Source organism: Bacillus rossius, chromosome 2 (assembly GCF_032445375.1).
Source record: "Bacillus rossius redtenbacheri isolate Brsri chromosome 2, Brsri_v3, whole genome shotgun sequence".
NCBI lineage: Eukaryota > Metazoa > Arthropoda > Insecta > Phasmatodea > Bacillidae > Bacillus > Bacillus rossius.
Window position 1 is genome coordinate 133,452,889 of NC_086331.1, and position 21,550 is coordinate 133,474,438.

At 33.9% G+C, this 21,550-nt stretch overlaps 1 protein-coding gene across 1 annotated transcript; it reads right to left on the reverse strand.

Moving 5' to 3' along the window:
* Positions 1–247: 247 nt before the first annotated feature.
* Positions 248–21,295, reverse strand: LOC134529856 (synaptosomal-associated protein 29). The gene is made up of 4 exons (XM_063364370.1): positions 20,924–21,295; positions 16,903–17,004; positions 10,809–10,959; positions 248–2,354 (listed from the first exon to the last, which is right to left on the reverse strand). The coding sequence occupies exons 1-4, from the start codon at positions 21,179–21,181 to the stop codon at positions 2,116–2,118; spliced, it is 750 nt and encodes a 249-aa protein (XP_063220440.1). The 5' UTR covers positions 21,182–21,295; the 3' UTR covers positions 248–2,115.
* Positions 21,296–21,550: the final 255 nt, after the last annotated feature.

A 21,550-nucleotide genomic window follows, 5' to 3' on the forward strand; every position in this document is an offset into this window, starting at 1 on the left:
GCCTGCAATAAATATTGCCCATGACAGCGAACCTTATCTTTCTTTTCTCTATTACATAGTTTTGTGCCACATCTCAAGGATGTTTGGGTGTTGAAGGGTGGGAATGGTGATACAAGAGCAAACATAAAATGGGTCTTAATGATTTCAAATTTAAAACTTAAAATAAATGAAAAAAAAAATTTATTTTATCATTCTTGTCATTAATGTTGCTCTCATTTCAAATTTAATATAAAGATAAGTAAATATATATGAATCTCACTTAAATTTATTTTTAATAGGAATGTATTCAATACAATTTTTATTCAACCACATTAATGAATTAATATAAATTTAAGGACTTTCAAACCATAACACATAAAAACATATATTTTAACATATATAAACAATTTATGATAAATAATTACTTTTTTAAAGATAAAAATTTATACAACATTCAATATGATAAAGACATCAACACAAATAAAAAGTACACCTCCTAAACATCACTATTATCAGTCTGGCAATAGTGCAATAGTGCATGCCATTTAATCTACTGCACTCACCAAGTGAGATGCATTACAGTTAGGGACCCCAAAAAAAGGTAAATAAAACTGACCAAAATTTGTGTTAAAACAAAGCAAAAGCAATACCAAAATTTGGTGTATGTAAAAAAAAATGTAAAATAGGTGCGAAAAAATGGTGCAAAACCTAAAGGCAATGAGAAAAATCAGTGTAAAAAGTCTTCAAAATTTCTAAAAGAAGTTGGTGCAGAATTTTTGTTTTTGATTTTATTTCTTGAAATTTGTATTATATAGCCTATGCATCAAAAAGTAGCATTACAAATATTTTTTGTAGCAACAGTATTAAGTTATAAGTACTATCCCCAAAAATCTCCATTAAAATAATAGATCTACTAGGTACATCTCTAAAGCCCTCATAAAATTCAACCAACAAACTAACATAGATACTGTTAAATAATGCAGACAAATTGTGAGTACCAAATAAAACAGCACACCAACTACTTTTATATGGTTTAAACAGGGCAGAATGTCAACAATGTTTTTAGATGTTATACAATGAACTACATTAAATGTAAACAAAGAGACAGCATGAAACATATATAAAACTAAAGGTGAGAACTTTTCGTACCACTAACAATAATTATATCTTGGCCCACTAAACTATAAAATTACTAAAATGCAAGTGTAAACAAATAAGAAGATAAGTTAATTCAGTATGAATGTTTACTGTTTTTGGACATTTACTGGGGAAAAATATTATCTTCACTTGAAAAATTACAGCATTTTTAAGTGTTACATCATGTGCAAGAAAATGTAGCATAAAACCAAAAAAATATCAAATATGTAGTAGTTTCCCTTGTAAATTAAGCCATCTTGCTCTTTCACAAAATAACCAAAGAAATCGAGATTCAAGATCTTGTTATTCACAACACAAAGAGCAACACATCACATTTGTTCCATCCAATACTAGCAAATGGCACTGTTGTAGAAAAAATTGCCTACATTCGAAAATTCAAATTATTTGCAATTGAAATTCATGTCTTGTGTTACATTAACATGAGGTTTTCAAAAATGTCATCAATCAACACAAGAAAGATAGCAATATTTGATTTAAAACTTCGCATTTTCACAAAAAAAACTGAAATTTCAGGAAAAACTTCAAGAACCACCAAATTGTCACATTTTGTTAATTTAGCACTAACCATTTTTTTGGGGTTCCCACATTTAAATGCCTTATAATGATCCCCAAACATAATCATATTCATTATACATTGCAAAAAAAAAAATGCTGCAAAATTGATTCTACTAGAAAAAAATATTTTTAAGTAGTAAATATTTGGAAAGATTAAAAAAAAAAAAAACAGTTAAAAAAATTATACACTACATCAAACCAGAAAATTAATAAAACAGAAACTTTCACTTAAGTAAATGAACAATGATTATGACAATTTACATTAATGTCATACAAAATACTCACCAAAATTCTATACTTTTAATTCTATGATCAACAAATTTTCTATAATTTATTTTAAATTATATACACACTACAAAAAGTAATTCTCATTTAACAACAGCACAGTAAACTTTGATTGATAAATTTTATTGCATTCTGTAATTATTTCTTAAGCAATTTGTTCATGTCTCGATTCTGCTGTTGGATTTTGAAGTCTGTCTTTTCTGTCTTCTCCGTGACTCTGTCAATAAGCTGAGCTTGGGTGTCCAGTTCACTACTCAAACCTTCTGCTAGTCCTTTCAAAAAGCTAACAGAATGCCCAATTTCATTCAGATTTTGTTCCAACACTGCTTGCACTTGACTGGAACTCGAGGCTGGGGTTTGCCCACGAATCTGCAGACCTGTAGAAACCATAAATAAATTATTAAAAAAACACACAACACTAGCTAGGGGAAAAAATCTTTCACAAACACATTCAAAACATAATGACAACTGAGTTATACTATGGAATGCAAAAAGTTTATACAATAAAAAAATGTGAGTGCGTGGAGTCAACATATGACAGAAGTGAAAGTTCTTGCTTATTAGGTATAAATAGAGATAAATTGTTAGTATTTTTTTATTGATCAAGAGCTAATAATTAAGAAACGTAAGGATGCAGGTATGATCTCAAATGAAAATAGTCTGTTTGTGCCTGATGACGGGAACACATGTCAGTTCCCAAAACATCGCAAGTGTTGTCATTGGAAACCTTCTGTGTTTGTCAGTGCTATCGTCATTGTGTTGTCTATGGTACTTGTTTATCTTCATTGTTGTGTTTATATGTTGCCTGCATTTAACCTGTCTCGTCATTGTTAAGCCCACTGTGTTAGTCTGTGTTGATATATTATTTTTCATGACCAAGTTCCTTCAATGGAATTCCTGTGCTGTCTAATATTTGGAGGTTAAACTTTTTTTGTCCGTGCTGTCGTCGTTGTGTTGTCCATAATACTTGTTTAGTTTCATCGTTGGTTCCGTTTGTCGCACATCAGCTGATTCAGTCTTGTTTTCTGTGAATTTTTTATCTTCATTTTTTTTTTCAGAATATTTCCAAGACAAATTTAAAAACTGCAATGGCGTATGTCCAAAAAATTGTAGTAAATTTAAATTCCCCATTGCATGAATCATTTAAAGAACGTAAAAATAAGTGTAGGTAAAGATAAATTATTAGTATTTTTTTACTGAACCAGAGATGCAGGTATGATCTCAAATTAAAAAAAAAGTTAATGTTTTCAAATATATTTTAAAAGGAATTATTTATTTAACTGACAAAAACATGAATCAATTATAGTAAATAGTACCTCATTTTTATGAAAAATTATCCGCAGAATTATCAGCAGCTATCATAGTGATGATTGGCTTATGACAGCTGAAATACGACACACATGTTGGGGATTTAATAGGTTCTAAATTCATTGAAAATACATCATCAATTGTACCCGACCTGGTAATTGGGGTATTAAGTTAATTGCATAATTCAAAAACCCTTTTCCACATGAATAAATAAATTGTAGATAAGTACTTAAAATTTGAAAAAATGGGTGCATGTACTTAATGTACGTGCGTGAGAAGTTATACTTTTTGGCATCATTAAAAAAATAGTTTTTATTTGTATGCAAATAATTAATTACAATAAAATAATAAAAGGGCTGGAAAAAGATAGTCAACACGCAATCAATAAAGTTCAGTTTAAATTTGAAAAATTAAATAAATAAAATTTAGAGAATAATAAATATATATGACATAATTTGTACTAAATATTATAAGATTCTTAATTTTAAATATGTATTATTAATTATTTAATATTTTAAAATAAAATAAATAAATATAATAATAAATTCAAAAATTTAATTTAATTCATTTTTTAAATATTTATTATTTTATTAATTTAATATTCACTTTTCATTTTTATCAAAAAAGTTTTCATTAAATTTGTTCATTTATTTTTATAAATATTTATTATTTATTCTATTGATAATAAATATTACAAATTAATATTTTAATTTGATGATAAATTTTAATTCTTATCACAAATTTTTTATTAAATGTTTTATTAAATTTATTTTTTTATTTTGTAAATACTAAATAACCAATAATAAATATTTAAAATTAATAATTTAATAATATTTAGTATTAATTATATTAAATAATAATATTTTAATTTATATCAATAAATAATTCATACGGATAGTTAACCTCAATTATATTGGAGCACTTGAAAAAGTATATAAGCACAATTTTTTTACTAATATTTACGAATAGTAAATAATATTAATCAAAATATTCCATTTAAATCACTACTGAATTTAATTTCTTAGCATACATATAATTTGCACTTGTATGAAACTAAAACACGTGTTGTGAATGTAGAAACTAGAAACATGTGGATAAATATTATAAATATGAAAACAGTGATCAGAGGCGACGAGCGTGCCAACATGCGCGACTACTAGAGGTTCTATTTCTATTTTGTTGGTAGTTTTTTTCGAGACTTAATGAGCATTTTAGCGGGCAGCTTCAACCTGTTAATTGTGTTACAGTGATGCGCGCGCATCTTAAAAGTTCACTCTTATCATTTTTTCATAACGCACCTAAAGAAGTATAACTTCAATAAAAGAAATATAGTAGCATCAATCGCTAGCCGTTACGGAAACTGAGAAGACAAACACAAGCAGCGTTACGAGAATTCCCACCTCTCCCCTGCCGTCTCCCCTTCCGGCCGCTACAACCAGCATACAGCATGCTCCGCTATGTACCTATCCCCCTTCCTTGCCGTCTGCACATTCGACCGCTACAACCAGCATACAGCATGCTCCGCTACGTACTTAAGTTGTTTATAACAATGATACCATGACACCAGACAAAAGTTTATGTGGTTACATGTAAAACTCCTGTCACAATTATGAAATAAATGTTAGTTGTAAGCTAGGTGTACTCTTTTAGCCTACCAATGCACAGATGAACAAAAATACAGACTTGTACTGAATCTTGTGAACCTGAAAATCTCTTCACTATAGAACATTAAAAAATGTAAAAATAATGTTAGCTGTAAGCACAGTAATAATGAGAAAAATATACTTAGGGCTATTTTTTTTTTAACAGTTTAAAATACTTCTTAGAGCTAACCAATCACTTTAAGATTGAAGTTGTGGTTAAAGCATTTTACAAACAAGTGATTATTATCACTCCAGTCCACTTCAAAAAACGTGGCCATATTGGAAGATGATACAGTTCTTCTGGTTGAACTTAAGAGAATGTGATGGTTGGAAGTAATTATTTTATAATTGTACAGAAATTACAACAGCCACAATTATATTTTTTTATTATTGTAACAAATGAGAAGGGAGAAAAAAACATTTTTGGCACTGCCAGATTTTTAAGTAACGTAAAATACACACAATTTTGATTAACAAAAAAATAGTGTTACATATTTTTTCTACTTAGTTATAAAAACCACTGCAATTATTACCAGATCAATCAGTCCCTATCAAATCAGTATTGAAAGTAATGGAAAAAAAATTTATTTTTGCAGTGGTGATATGTACAGAATTTTTTATTGGCTAAACACATTTGCTGTTGCTACAGTATGATGACATGAAATCATAAATGATAAATCAAAACTTTTTACAATCCCTAGCGAGTTTTTAACGGTGGAATACAGAAAAGGCACTGCAAAGCCAAGCTACCATACTTTAAAATTTGGGTCACTGGCTTGTTAAAGTATGTGTGTAAAGACTGATGGATTTGATTATACTGATTTTATTTCAGTTTTGTGTTCTAAATGTCTATTCCACTTAATTATTTATAACGTATCTTACACAAACCATACATTTAGCTCCATCAAACAACTTTTTCTCGTCCTGAGGATCAAAGTTTAAGAAACAACATAAGCTGCAAGTTTATGTATACTGATATTGGGGAAGCATTAAACCAATTAATGTAAAGAAGATACAAGATCAATTAAATCCCTGATGACCCTGTTGACAAGTTTGTTGAAAATGTTAGGGTTGAATTTATATAGTAAACAACTATTATGAGATGATAATTTATCTAAAACATTGAGGAAGTGCCAGAGTAACTTACAATCATTTTTTCCTGTTGCTTTACCAGGGAAACTAATTTCCCTTGGTTGATTAGGGGGGGGGGGGGGGGAGAGGGGGGGGGGAAACTAATTTCATGGGACCTCACTTGATCTACAATCATGCCTATGATCATCTGCGACTGATTTATGAAGCACAAGTCACTTCACCAAAATTAAATAGTTGTAAAATATAAATACCTTTCTACACATACATTACTAGACCTATACTAAAATTTAAAAAGGCCTACGCATATCCACTTTAAATAAAATATATTATTCTAAAATGGTTTTGTTATGAAATAAATATTTTATGCACCTGACAAATTTACCGTGTCTATTTATTTAGTAAAATGTTTAGAATTAATCATATACTTTTCTTTCAATGGTAAGTGTTTGGCAATTCTAGTATACAGTAAGTTAGTGGAACATTGGAAGAAAATATATCTAGAACTAAAGATTTTTTTTAAATTTTAACAAGGCATTTTTGTTGCTTTTAAACTCTATAGCTGATTACCGAAGTGTGAAAATTAAGAAGACAGCCTGTAACAGGGTGACCACCAAAATCGGATTTTGAAATTTATGCACTTTTCAACCTTTTCAAGAAAATCAATTTAATTCTCCACTGAATTTGATTGATGGCAAAACTGCGCAAATTTTATATTTAAAAGCTTATTTTTTCTACATAACATTTAGTGGTTCAATTATATTGTATAGACAAAACAAAAATTTCCATAAAAACTTCATAAGCAAAGCACCTAAATAAAGCCAATTAATAAATATAGACAACGCTGCCAAATATCGAGAATCCACACAACATAATGAAACATGGGCACCAACATACAGGTTTGAGGTGAACTGATAACAAAACATTTTAAACTAAGCACTGTAATTTAAGTGAAAATTTTGTGTTTTGGTTGGTAAAATAAAAGCAGCTATAATAGACAACCTTAATAAGCTTAAATTGTCGATAATGTATGTACTACTATGCAGGCCCTATTCTTATATGTCAATAAATGCTAGCAAAATAATTTTATTACTGTTTCTGAGTTGCTGGAACTCAAAGAAATGGTATGACACTACAATGATTCTAAAATGGTTTACATAAAATGATTTAATAAACTCAGTCAAGCAAGCAGTTAAATTTCTTAAGTGTCTATTGCCTACTATACACAGACTTATTAAAATATTAGAAATTATTCATGCTTTTTCAAGAGCACTATAAATTTTTGAACACTTAATACTTTTTTTTCTTTTCAGTTTTATGATTACTAAATTGCTATAACGTATTTACGTTAGTTTAAATTTTTTTGGATGATTAAAAAAAAAAAGTCTCTAAAATGTAAAATAGGAGAAACATTACTTTTACTTGTTCATTCTCCTTTCTAAAAAAAATGGTTAAGTGTGCAACTATTTGTTGTAATAAAAAATAAACTTACTTGCTTTAAAACCAAGCTAAACTGTAACACAACACTATTAACACACTAGTCACAAACGCTTAAATGCGGTCAGCGCGGCCCCAGACTGAAGCGTTTGACTTCTTCCTGTGGGGTAACCGCAAGGAAAAGGTTTTCAATCATCATCCTCACCCTTTGGAAGAACTGAAGATGCAAATTCGGAAGGAAATCACCGCTATACCCCTATGTGCCGAAAAGCGGTCGAAGGTTTCCAAAATCACCATCTATGTGATGCTGCTGATGGCCACCATCTTCCAGATGTGATCTTCGCAACGTAATTAAAAAAATGGGGATGAATACTGATTCCAATAAAATAAACCTCATTTCTGTAAGTTTCTCTTTTTTTAAAGCCCTTCAAAACCGATACACACCTTTAGCCCTACCCTGTATTAGAATGACGTGTTAATATCATCACAAACTCTAGCCTCAATGCAACTACATAGTTTAAATAACGTTCGTTTTGTGAGAGAGATAAAAATTCCAGGCGGGAAAAATTATTCCAGCATAATCCCAGGTGATTTCATGTCAATGAAAATTCACACACATTTCCCCACTTTTCCTGAAATTCAAGGCATATGACCATACTGTGTATAGACCCACCTCTATGGCAATTTAACATTTTTTGAATGATCTCATTTTGACATACAAGATATATTACAACTCAACGTCAAGCCAAAAAGAGTTGATAGGCCAGTGAATTACAGTTCTGAATAAAATAACCAAAGTAAAAAGTTTTGTAGTTTCCGGGATATAGGCATTCTTTCAAAAGTTTTAAAATCTCCAGCCTGCACTAAATTATTAGATACTGAGACTAAAAAATTTTTGCTGTGCAATCATAAATAAACCTATTATTGATAACAATCATAAATAACCCTATTATTGTAAACAATCAAAATAAAATCTAACACGCTTGTTACACTCCAAAGACCACCGGACTAGCTCAGATATTTTACGTTTTGGTCTTCGAAGGGTAACTCACAAGATACACTTGCATATTCGGATGCTGAAAAAATGAGGTTATGTTTCCCTCAGAATATTAGTTATGGGCGATGTTGAATTTCAATGATGTCTCTCGTACACAAAATGTTTTTCACTGATTATTTATTCATACCTTACGAATCCACGAGACATTTGACGCCATCTTGTAACAACACCATTTACAAGTTGAAAACAGTATTTTCCTTTCTCACAACAAACAAGCTTCATTAATTTGGGTCACACGCTGACTGGCCAAAAATTGAATATTAAAACAGTTTGAAGTTAAGTCCCGCAGTTGCACTCAACTTTCGGTACAATGCCGAAGGACAATGTCCTCGGAAACAGTGACGAACTTTGGTAAGTCCTGTTTTCGGCGATTACCGACGACTGTAGTCAATAAATTCTAATTGTGTCCAAAAAAACGAAAATAAGGTTGATTATAAAACCGGTGACGCCCGGACCACAGCCACGAAATTTACTCGTAACATCTTCATAGTTAAGTTGTGAGCCACCTACTCAACTAACCACCTCCTCAGTCGCTGTTCAGTAGAGACTGAAGAACCAAAATGACACACTGGTCTCAGGAGAGACCAAGGATTGCACCATGACGTAACTTTCGGCCAATCACAGCACAGTATCAAACACTCCCTCCAACACCAGCCAATCACAGAACAAATTACAATACATGAAAAAACCCTGTACGCACATAACTCGGGGCTTCCCTTGATCTGTCTCTTTTCAAATCCACATCAAAATCGGGGACTCCCAGAATATTTTCTCACGCTAGTTGCTCTGTCTCTCTCTTACACAGGATGCATCATTATCGTTTTATCGCCTCGGCGTCACTGTCTTTCTTTCTCACTAACTGCCACGCAACTGGCTCACATGATTTCATCATTCCTCATCATTCCACGGACAAAATTACAAAAGAAAAATATGTTACCGTGCATTTGCGCATATAAACAAAATATTTAAAGCTTAAAAAATCATTTTAAAACACATAAAAACGTAATTATTTAGGTAGAATTCAGTAAATTTACAGTTACATGGCTGTTTCATAATAAAGAAAATAGGCTTAAACAATACACAAATATTAGAAACAGTAATTAATTGAGAGAATACATTATTAAAACATAAGCAAACATAAATATTAACATGGAAAACAATTATAAACTGTAATATATTATCATCCAAGTTATTTGAAAAGATTCATTTAGGTTTCAATGATTTACCACATGTACCACAGTTAGGTTATGCCTGAACATTATTTAAACAACTTATACTGTATTACTGTTAAAACATATTATTCATAAAAACTTAAAGAAAAATCGGGGAAGGCACTGTCCTGCAATGCTACATGCTATACTGAAAACGATAAACTGAACTAAAATCAAGGAAACTGTGAAAGGAATTGGCCATGACTTGTAAGAAACCATCCCAGCATTTTCCTCGGGTGATTTCTGGGAAAAGTGACCATGGAAAACTCAAATCAGGATGGCCGGAATGGGATTAGATCCGAGTTCTCTATACTGGAGGTCCAGTGTCTTACCATGCACCACTTCACTCCGTATGGATGCAGTTGCTACCGTAGATGTTTATAGAGTGGAACACTTGGGGTAGGGGACAAATTACACAATCAACGAGTCACACAAGGAAAAACTTTACTTCTGTAAGATAATTTTTAAAATTGGATATTTATTGTTTTAAATGACATGCTCCATCATCTTGAGTGATATGGCATCTGAACTATAGCACTCAAAATTTCCTAAGGGATTAATTACATATGGTGAATTCAATACAAGTAAGCAATGAAATACCAATTTCTTGCTGTCAATTACAGGAAATCCTAATACGAGAATGGGCATCGTACAAAAACTAACAATACACATTCAACTCACTAAAAAAAAGGGGGTTGTCTGTGAAGTCTGTTTACGGACAATAATTCTACGTGATAACGTCATAAGAAAACATAGATGAAAAATTGCATACTTTTTCATTTTCAAATATTTACAGTTTTTGCAAATAAAATTTAAATAATTTGTTTAAATATAATCACAAACAATTAGTTAAAAAGCCCGCCTTAACCTGTTTGATATTATATAAGATTTTCTCGCACGGTGGTTGGACGGTTCTTGCACGCTCGGCTCAGGCGGAACGTGACAATTTTTTGTGTGTGCAGCCGGCGTTCATCGATTTATAAGACGTTATCACATCAAGAAAAGTACTTTACAACTAAAAGTAAGATTCTTGCATATTGTATTAATTGTACATTTTCAATGCAACAGAATACAATGAAGTTGTACCTGGATGGTGGTCAGAGGAAACGGCTGCTCTACTAATGTTCTGTGAGTAACTGTTCAGTTCTTCTGCACTAGCTACAGGTACAATTGCAACAGGTGTCGGCTGCTCCCCGCTTTTACCAGTGAAATAATTCTTGAAGCTACCCAACAAACTCTGAAAAGTTAACAAATCTTTATTACACAGATACAGTACAAACATTATTTGCAATACAAAATTTTAAATAATTTTTTGCCCTCATCAAGCATTTACCAGCATATTTAGATTAGAAGCAATTTAACATAATCACAAAATGACCAAGGCTGTCCAAAAACAATCAAACTGAGAAGCATATGTGTGTTACACTGACTGATGGAGGGCCATACCATACAAAAACTGAAATGAACTGTTGAAATATATCAAAATAACTAGCTTCAAGTTCATTCAAACCATCTAATTTGGTTACAGTTTACCTAATATAAGAACAGTGGAAATAAAAAGTCTTATTTGAAAATATTTTTCATATTTTATACATTGATTACATCAGGAAAGGAAATCATTTTTCTGCTAACAGTAATTTTAAATTTTTCTTGTATTTGATCTGCGGGATGCACAAATACTGCTCAAGGCTGCATGTTGCAGAGCCTGTTCCAAACTGTACTATTGTTGGTGAAAAATATTTTAGGACTAAAGAAGAACTAACTTTCTGAAATATGCAACTGAATACTGAATGTAGTCCATCCTTAATATGCATGAACTACCCATTCTTGAGGGGAAAAAAAATGCAAATAAAAATTCGTAAGCGGCCCATACACATAAAAGTCTTGCTCGCCAGCCCAAATCACCCAGCTTGACTCGCGAGCCAAACACACGATACAGACATACTCCGAACTTCGCTCGTAGATAGCAATATACAAAATGAGTTTATCTGAGCAAGTTGCAGTTGCAGTGGTTGTCTTAAACGATCAAGGGTGTTCACAAGAAGAAATAAGGAACATGATAGAAAAGTGTGCTCTAAGAAGTGGTTGCACCAAAGAACTGTGGCCATTTTTGAACTGGCTTTTGTTTCGACTGCCATTTTAATTGTCTTGGAACCCATCAAGCAGATTTTAGCATTTGTAAAATTCTTGTCTGCCTATAGTATGGTTGGACATAAATCTCTTTGCACATTGGCAGATGTTTGTTTTCTTTTGGTGCTACTGGTTCTCTTTATAGTTTTGCAAGCCATAGCAAATAACTTAGTTTGCATTTTGCGAATTAGTAACCTCTGGCATAAAGGAGAACACTGGAAATTCACCAAGTTCGGTAAAGATGCTTCGTCACGCTATATGTGCATTCTGCAGCAGACTTTTACATGAGTGTTGAGGCATTCGCTCGTGTTTCTCTTCTGAAATATATACGTGCTAACAGTATGCCACCATTATTTTCACTGGACATTAACAAAAAATGCCTTTGGGCTTCACCTTGTAAGAAAAAATCCTGTTTGGTCAAGGAGTAAATCAGACAGGAATCATTATTGCCGCCCATCACAATAAACTCTTTCGCAGTCAACAAGGTTTTGGCTCAAAGGAGAAACTTTAAATTTTACTATTTTTATAATTTTGTAATTGTATGCTTTCTTAGTTACTTGTGTAGGTAAGATTTATGCAAAACAGTTGGGCATGTGGCACTGATATTAGACATTTTTATGGTGTTTTAATCTTTACCTTTCTTATTGATAATCAATGTATTTATATTTTTGCATAATAGTTTTTTTTGTAAATAATTTTAATATTTTGGTAGCTTGCGCCAACCTAGCATATGAACATTTTTGATAATTCTTAGCTTTTTGGCATGCTGCAGCACTCTAATTTCTAATCCTAGTTTGCATTTATACCCAAGTTCAATACATGTTTGTGTTGTGATTTGTAGTAATTTTGCCTCAAAGTATTAAATGTTGGGTCTACGATCTTTTAAGTCTTTCCTTTCAGATACCTTACATAGTTTACATTTATTTCATTCAGCGCATATTTTGGTTTTAGCAACAGCAACTGCCACTTCTGATTCGGTTCGACATTAGAGGCCCCTTTAACGGCTCAAATGAATGATGAGAATGTGAATAATATAATAAACAGATGCTTGTTCCGATTTCAATTATTCATTGGACTATGTAGTACAATTTTTTGAGACTATATTTTTCGGTTCCTGTACCACGAACTGCACTGGGTGTTGGGAACGACAAGGCATTGATAATGATGAATCCGTCTGTGAATTTAATCAAAAAGCCAGGTTTTTATGGACGCTTTTGACACGGCAGCCGATATGGACCCCTTTGACACGGCAGCCAATATGGACCCCTTTGACATGGTAGCCGACTTGGCACCTTGTTTACTGAATCGCACAGACTGCAGTGCCTGGCATATTGAGAAGCGAGCCGAGCCAGAAGCAAGCCGAGTCCCACCGACGGTTCTGTACAAACAAACCAGGCTCTTCACAGCCAACACACGTGCCAATTTCATTTTTCGTAGGCCGAGCCACGTCATACTCATATGGGTGTGGCTCGCTTTAGACATCCTTCTACACACTTATACTTCAGAGAAATAACCTATCAACCTTAAGAATACGTATCCAGCATGCATTTTTTAGATGTCTTAGAGAAATTATGGTGATAAAATAAAGACACAAATACTAATACCATCCTATGTTAAACAACTTCTCAGCACACACAATGTGTACACACACAGGTACTCCATCCATTTATACCAGCCTAAATTCAAGAGTACAAAGAGTCTAAAAATGTGTTATTTAACGGTAAGCTGAAAATAGACTACATTATTTAAATAGTTTTGATTTACAAAATCAAAAGAAGAGACCAAAATAGAAGAGAGGAACTATATTAAAATCAAAACAATTTTTTTTATTTTAATGGACAGGTAATAAACTAACTCAAGGACTGTTATTGCACTAGGAAGCAAAAGTGTCAGTTAAGTATAAATCAATGGAGCAAGAAGCTGCCAGAAAATGTTTCCAAACAAAGATTGTAAACAAAAATTATATGTCAGCCAAAAAAGTTCACAACCAAAAAATTAATGGTTTTGACGCCGACCACCGGTGCTCCCTCTGGTTCGCACAGGCCGTTATGACACAACAACACTTACTCTTAAGTGCAACGAACACGCCCGAGCGTGATGTCCGCCGAGTGAGTGTAAGTGCACCGCGACGAGCGCCAAGTCGATTGCAGCGCCCGTCCGGGTGTGGCAATGCGCTAAACTAAATCAGTAATTATTCTTTTAAATCAAAAACAACCAAATTAATAACAATTAAAAGATAATTAATTCAAGGGAAATTATGTCCAATTGTTCTATAATCATATATTGTGAAATATGTCATTTAAATCCAAAACTGGTCGGAGCTGTTTTCCCGCGCTTCACGTGTCTCGGCGCGAGGTCGCCCTCGCGCTCAGTTGCCGTCGGAAGCTCGCAGGGATTGGTCGCTCCACGAACGCAGAGCCTTCAGATTTTGCACCACATCAAAGTCTCAGCAATAGTGTAAGTTCTTCAAATCCTTTAATCAGCTCTGCGCCAACCCCACTCAGTTGCACGTCTCTTTGTGCGACTCGTTAACTAATCATTTTAGCCCAACAGGGAGTTTTGCATTTATTACGTAATTTTCATGTCCAGAGTTTAAGGACAGCGTAAATGAGTTACGCAGTTTTCCGGCTTCAAAGCCAAGTAATCGTTATCATCGAAGGCTCCTAGCCAGCCACGTGTGTCGAGTTCTTACTCGTTAATCTACGTATCTAACTTTAATCTAAGATAAATGTGTAACTTCTACGTGTAATCTAACCACGTCTTAACTGTTTAATTAGTGACTGTAACGTGTATGTTTTCATCTAACCGGACCAACGTACTTTTCGGGACTTTTATGTTTTGCAACAGGTTTGATTGCAACTAACTTTAGAACATTCATTCGTACGTGCTGTTTTACATAATAACGTCAATCTCTGCAAGCTGTTGCAACATTGCAACTCCGCGACTATCCGCCGCATCTTTCACGTTGATAACGGCCACAGTATAAGTCTGCACATACCATTTTGCCAACTATCCTGGTCGCGCACATCGTCTACGCATAGAGACTCGCGTGCCGCGGCGGTCAGACAACAGACGCTGCCAGTACTTGGACCTGTGTGTGTAACGGTTCTCAATAAAGTGCAGTGTCGTGTCAACCAGTTTAACATTTATTTATAAGGTGTCCTGGGTGGCTTGAACAGCTCGGGTACTTTTCAAACCGCGACGCGCTCCTGCCTGCAGCCACGAGGCCGAACCCCCGTTAAAATCCCTGAGATCACTTTTCAAATTAACAATTACTTAAAAAACTTAGACAGGCAGCGGGAGTGGCGTCAGTTTGCTACAAAATTTATCATTATGCACACACAAAATTAATACAAAAAAACTTGTAACATCTAAGTAGTACGTAAATGATTATGCAGACACAAAAATAATCAGAAAAACTACAAAACCCAGGTATTTGAATGTTAGCTCACATTTATGTAACAGGTATCCGAGAAACATCTTAATGAGTGAGATATTTTTCTCATAGTTCAGAACAATTTTTGTGTGCAGTATGAAAAAAAAAACCTGTAGACAAAATATATTTCAGATAACAAACGACAAGTGTAGGCAGTGTAAACCAGCACATATTTCCATGTTAAAAGTCTGTACAGTAATTTGTTACACTTATTAACATTTATGTAACAGTTACCTATTAACCTCTTCAGGTAGCATTGAAAAGGGACTCATATGCCTTCCAGTCAAGAACAGGGAAAGATGAGTGGTAATCCGCCCCCCAGCATTCTGCTATCCACATCGAACGTTTAGGGATATCAGGAATAATTAACTAACAGACGACCCCGTAAATTCCCTACCATTCGCCTTCCCCATCACCCCTCATATTCATCTCATCACCACCTTTCTCATTCCCACTTTCCTCTCATACCCGCAATTACGGCCATCACAGGTTTCAGGTCGATGGCCGCAACAATAAAATAAATACATTATATATATTTATTATACAATATATAATTCAGAGTCGCTTTGTAATACACCCACCCCTCCAAGTAACTCTGCAATTTGTTCCAGGAAAATAGAGCACTAATCACATATTTTTTCCCCATTAGTGTGTATGTTACATCAAAACAAATTTGTTTTCCAATCACTGCTCCTGTTAAAATTAATTAATAAACAGATATATGTCTAAATACATTCAAAGTACATTTAAATAAATGTTGAATAACATTTCAAGCTTAAACAACCTAAAATTAAATTTTTAAAATCCACGTACCACATTGTTTACATAACAGGACTTGGGCATAACATTCCTAAGTAAGCGGTAACAACCTTTCTGAGTTATAAAATAACAAATTTTTTGATACAGGAGATATATTTAAGTTGTAATAAGATTTAAAAAAACATCAACTGCTCCAGAGCTGCCGCTGACAATCTGACATGCGGGATGACAGAATATAAACATTGGCTGAAACTCGGGTGTCATCGGAAATAAATGCACAATGAAGGAAGCGAATAGCTATTGAGGAAAGAGGAAAACATTATTGGATGTTTCATCACACTGTTAATTTGCTGCATAACTAATTTATTTCATTGTATTTAATGCTACATAAGTGCCATAGCCATTGTGCACGCACAGAAATAAAAAGTCATAAGTTATTTTAGTGTTCATGGATTATGAATATATGGCACGGTTAACCCGCAAACCGGATAACCCGCACCCGGGTAATCGGGAATCTACTGTATTAAAAATAACACCAGGGCTCGAGCCATCGCTGAAAACTACCTCCAACTGGCATACCAACTGTGACATCAGCAGCCGACCACTCTTTAGAGTAGCACCGGTGTAACACACTCCTCGCCACGACACCCAAAGGACACCTGTGGAGACAACTCTTGCTGGGAACTATGTTGGCAACCCCTGGTCCCCCGCACCATGGGTAGCCCCCAGAACTCTGGGCCTCCGACTACTAACACATCAAAGAGGAAGGTGACCTCTTAAGTCCTGTTTTCCACTGGCAATTAGACAACAAGTGAAAATATTTGACACATGGCTTTTAACTTCCTCACAGTTTACCTTCATTCCCTGAAGATGTCTCTGGCTAAATCGTAGCGCTGTATTAATTTCATCCAGGCGCTGCTCTGTACGTTCCAACTGTGATCGCTGATGTGCTAGTTCCTGAAACACCAAAAGTAGACAAATAGTACTATGGAATATTGAGCTTTCAGACATAAAATGTAGCTGTCTTTCACCAGTAAAAGTATTGAAAAGTATTGCTCCTTTGTAAAATTCAGCATGTGCCATTCATATTTTTACTTGAAACTTTCACAAAAAAATTTCCCATGACACATCATTACCCAAACATAGCACTACAGTTCTGTATGTATTTTTAAGCTATGTGTATAAATAGTTGCTGCTTTTCTGTAACTAAAATAATAAAATTCCAAAAATAATGTTTTTCCACTCTACCCTAAAAACAGCATTTGAAAATTCCTATTGGATTCCGAGAAACTTTTGTATTTGAAGTGGTGTATTGACAACAGTGTAACATTACCACCATATTTAACAATGTGTGTGCATCTGTTTTGATACTACTTGCGTCAAGTGAGAATTTGTATTACCAAGGAAAATAGTCGGTACATAATATATATTTGGTACTACTTGTGCCAAGTGTGGTTTTGTATTAATAAGGAATATAGACACGTACGTAATCTAATATATGTTTTCGTGATGGCCACTATAATGTCATATTAATTAAGATAATGTGTGCAGTAGCACAGCAACCATCTGTACTTGCTATGGTGACACATATTTATGTGTTTAAATAGCACAGCTGAGACAGTTTTCCACAAAAGATATCCCTGATTGTTGTCGCCACCCTACTGTTTCCTTTATACTAGCTGCAACCTGATCCTGTGGAATATAGCATAACTAAGGCTGTTTTCAAAAAGACTGGAATGTTTAATGTCAGTATGTTAGAGCCTGAACCAAGACTGTTTTCCACCCTAATTGGTTTTCACTTGAATGGAAAACAAATTATTGTGGAAAACTATCTTGGCCCCAGGCGTTACGCACTGACAAACATCCCGGTCTTTTTAAAAACAGCCTCAGGTATGCTACATTCCTCAGTATCTCCAGACAAACCACATGATCAGGCATATCTCTCACTGAAATCAGTCTTGGGTACGCTACTAAAGCACAACATGTGGGCAGATGCATCACTGCACAGGATGCACCACTTCACCTATCAACATTTCTCAGAATCCAGTCGTAATTCTCAATCGCTGTTTTAGGGTTAAATATAGGAACATCTCTATAGTGTTTGAAAACACCATTTTTGAATATTATTATTTAATTAACGGTAGAATGCTACTTCAGAAATTTAGGTAATTAAGAGTTTTGTTATTTGTGCATTTGGTTATCCTTCCCAGCCCTGGAGATTGCAAAATAATAAAGAATTATGATTGTAGGATATAAAAAAAAAATTTTTATTTGACTTACGATCAAAATTCATTATTACATGTCAATATTTTTTATGTGCAGGATCTTCCAATGTATTGAATTGAAACGGCAAGCATCATGTACCACAGGATCAAGCCATCAAGATCATGCTATCAGGATCTTTTGAGATACTGAACTAAGACAGCAAGCATCACGTACCACACAATCAAGCCAACAGGACTATGCAATCAGGATCTTTCAACACACTGAACTAAAACAGCAAGCATCATGTACCATTCGATCAAGCCTTCAGGATCGAGGGCTACACTTCAATATATGAAACTGAAGAATTAGCATATTTTTAATTATTCATAGTCGGCTACAGTTGTGCTAAACAAAGAGATACACGATATCAGGTAAATAATGAATGGTGACGGCAGAGTAAAAGCACAGGTATTGTAATGCAAGATATAAAAATTTAATTTTTTTTACAAACTAGTAGGAATTATGAAACCATCTCTTTGCAGTAAATTTAGAGACGTGTAGTGTGTGAAAACCATGTTTTCCGATTTTTTGTCTTTCCGTTCTGAAAAGCCGGGATGTCCGATAATTACCAACCGGAGTCTCAAAAAGCATTAAAAATTTTGAAATGCTGCTTTCAAGTTAATAGAGGAACATCTGTAATATTCAGAACACCATTCGAAATTAAGACTTATTTTTTTGGAAATGCGGCGACTCTAACTTTATTATAATTAAATATTTCGGGTAAATATGTAGTTGGGCGGTATTTGCGAAAAAAATGCTAAAAATCCGAAAATAATTTTATTCTATGCTCTTTCACTTCCTCTTTTCAAAACAACCGGCGGAGATAAGAAATTCCAAATACTTTAGGAGATATCGAATTTTTTAATTTTGCAATACAAGACCTGTGCAACCATTCGACCGTCGGCATTTTTGTTATTTTGCCGTGTGTTCGTGAATGCGTAATTAATAAAATGGTTGATTAGGTCAAGTCAGTTACATTATTAATACTTTCAAACTAAGCCGACATTAAAAATAATGTGAATTAATTTTAATGGCTGTTTAGTTTTAAAATATTTATAACGTAACTGACCTGACCAAACAAACTCGGACAGAGGATGAACAGTAAACTAAAATGGTCGATTTGGTCAGGTCAGTTACATTATAAATACTTTCAAACTAAGGTGACATTAAAAATAATGTGAATTAATTTTAATTATTCTTTAGTTTTAATTTATTTATAATGTAACTGATCTGACCTAACCAACCGGGACAAAGGATGGACAGTAGGAACTAACGTAATTTTTTTGGTAAATATGTAGTGTACGGATTAGCGCCAACAAAAATCGTACAAATCAGAAATAACTTTCATTATATGCTCTTTTACGTCCTCTTTTCATAACCGCCTGCGGAGATAAGAAATTCCAATTACTTAAGGAGATATCGCCGTTCTTATTTTGCAATACAAGACCTATGTAATCATTCGACCAGCGCAATTTTATATTTTGCCGTGTGCGCGTGAATGCCTAAATAACAGAAATATTCCATTATGCAAAGTTAGTTACATTATAAATACTTCAAATTAAACGGAAATTAAAAATAATATCAATTTATTTTACTTGTTGTATAGTTTTAAGTATTTATAATGTAACTGACCTGAACTAACAAAACGGGACAAAGGATTAACAATAGGAACGAACGTAATTTTTTAAAGTATAAAAATTTGAAACGTTAAAAACTCACTTAAGTTGGAGGCGGCCTATTGGTTCATTTGAATATTGGCCTATCACGAACTACCACGTGACAACATTATCCAAAATAAAACAAAAATTGATACTCGTAAACAAAAAACAATGGTGAACGCCGTGAATGTGCAGGTATAGTGATTAAAATTTAAAAATTTGATATCTCCAAAAGTAATTGGAATTTCTTATCTCCGCAGGCTGTAATGAAAAGAGGACGTAAAAGAGCATATAATAAAAGTTATTTCAGATTTTTATAAAAATTTTTTTACAATAATTAAAATTTAAAAATTCGATATCTCCTAAAGTATTTGGAATTTCTTACCTCCGCCACTTTTAATGAAAATAGGAAGTTGAAGAGCATATAATAAAGGTATTTTCGGATTTTTAACATTTTTTTCCGCAAATACCGCTCAACTACAAATTTACCATATTTCGTAATAGTACAAATTTAATTTCATTAGTTGGACATTCTTACGTTTCCATGCACTGTGGTAAAAGCCAGTGGCGTAGCGTGGGTGGGGCGGAGGGGGCGGCCCGCCCCGGGCGGCAGCCCGCGGGGGTGGGTCACCGGTGAAGCGGGTTGAGATCTGATCTATGATTCATTCATTACATGTGTCAGACACACTATAATGTTCCATTTTTATCTAAAATTTTGCGCACCAACTATTTTTTAATATTTATTTAAAAGGAAAACTGCGAAATCACTAATTTTAATTAAGCACCTATAGAATGGGGGCGGCAAAATGGGTCTCCCGCCCCAGGCGCCGAGATGGCACGCTGCGCCACTGGTAAAAGCAGACGCGATCATTTAGTGTTTCGGTAGATCAGTCTCTACTTGTTATTACAGAAAGGATCTTACTACGAGATGTTATAACAATTTAATACGTTACCTCTGCCGTAGCCACTCCAACATCCTCAGTTTCTTTCAAAAGGCTAAGAGACCGTTGCGTTGACTGAATGCAGTTTGTTTCAAGCTTCTTTTGCCTCTCTATTAGAATTTGACGTTCGTAGTTGAGGGCTCCTATTCTGTCAGATACATCTAACCCAGGCATGTTATTTCGCGAGCTCCTTAGAAATGTTTCATCATCTATATCATCTTCAAATGAAAAAGTAAAATTACTACGGTTGCTTTGGTTAGCCATTTGCATTAACCTTCAAGAAAAATTCGAACCAGAACTATATAAACCTCACATCAACAATAAAATATATATGACAAAGAATAGCACAGATACAAGTTAGTATAGAACGAAATCTCGCATAGAAAAAGAGTTGACAGCTAACGCAGCGCTCACGGTTACTTAAAAAATGTACTAAATTCAATAAGGCGACAGAATAATAGAGATTTCACATCCTTAACACCAAACTAGTAGCTGGCTGCTAGGCAACCGTGGTTATATAAACAGAATCCAGGGATCCTATTCTTGACTTCGTCGGAATATTTCCCCCTAGAGGAATTACTTAAATCCGACAAATAACTGTTAGACCTTATTCTTGAACACTAGGTAGAAGAATTAGGT

Excerpts from the sequence above, each read along its gene's own strand:
- LOC134529856 (XM_063364370.1), bottom strand. The coding sequence starts at position 21,181 with ATGCAAATGGCTAACCAAAGCAACCGTAGTAATTTTACTTTTTCATTT. Across the intron at positions 17,005-20,923 it reads TTGGAGTGGCTACGGCAGAG|GAACTAGCACATCAGCGATC; the intron begins GTAACGTATTAA and ends TTGGTGTTTCAG. Across the intron at positions 10,960-16,902 it reads GACATCTTCAGGGAATGAAG|AGTTTGTTGGGTAGCTTCAA; the intron begins GTAAACTGTGAG and ends TTAACTTTTCAG.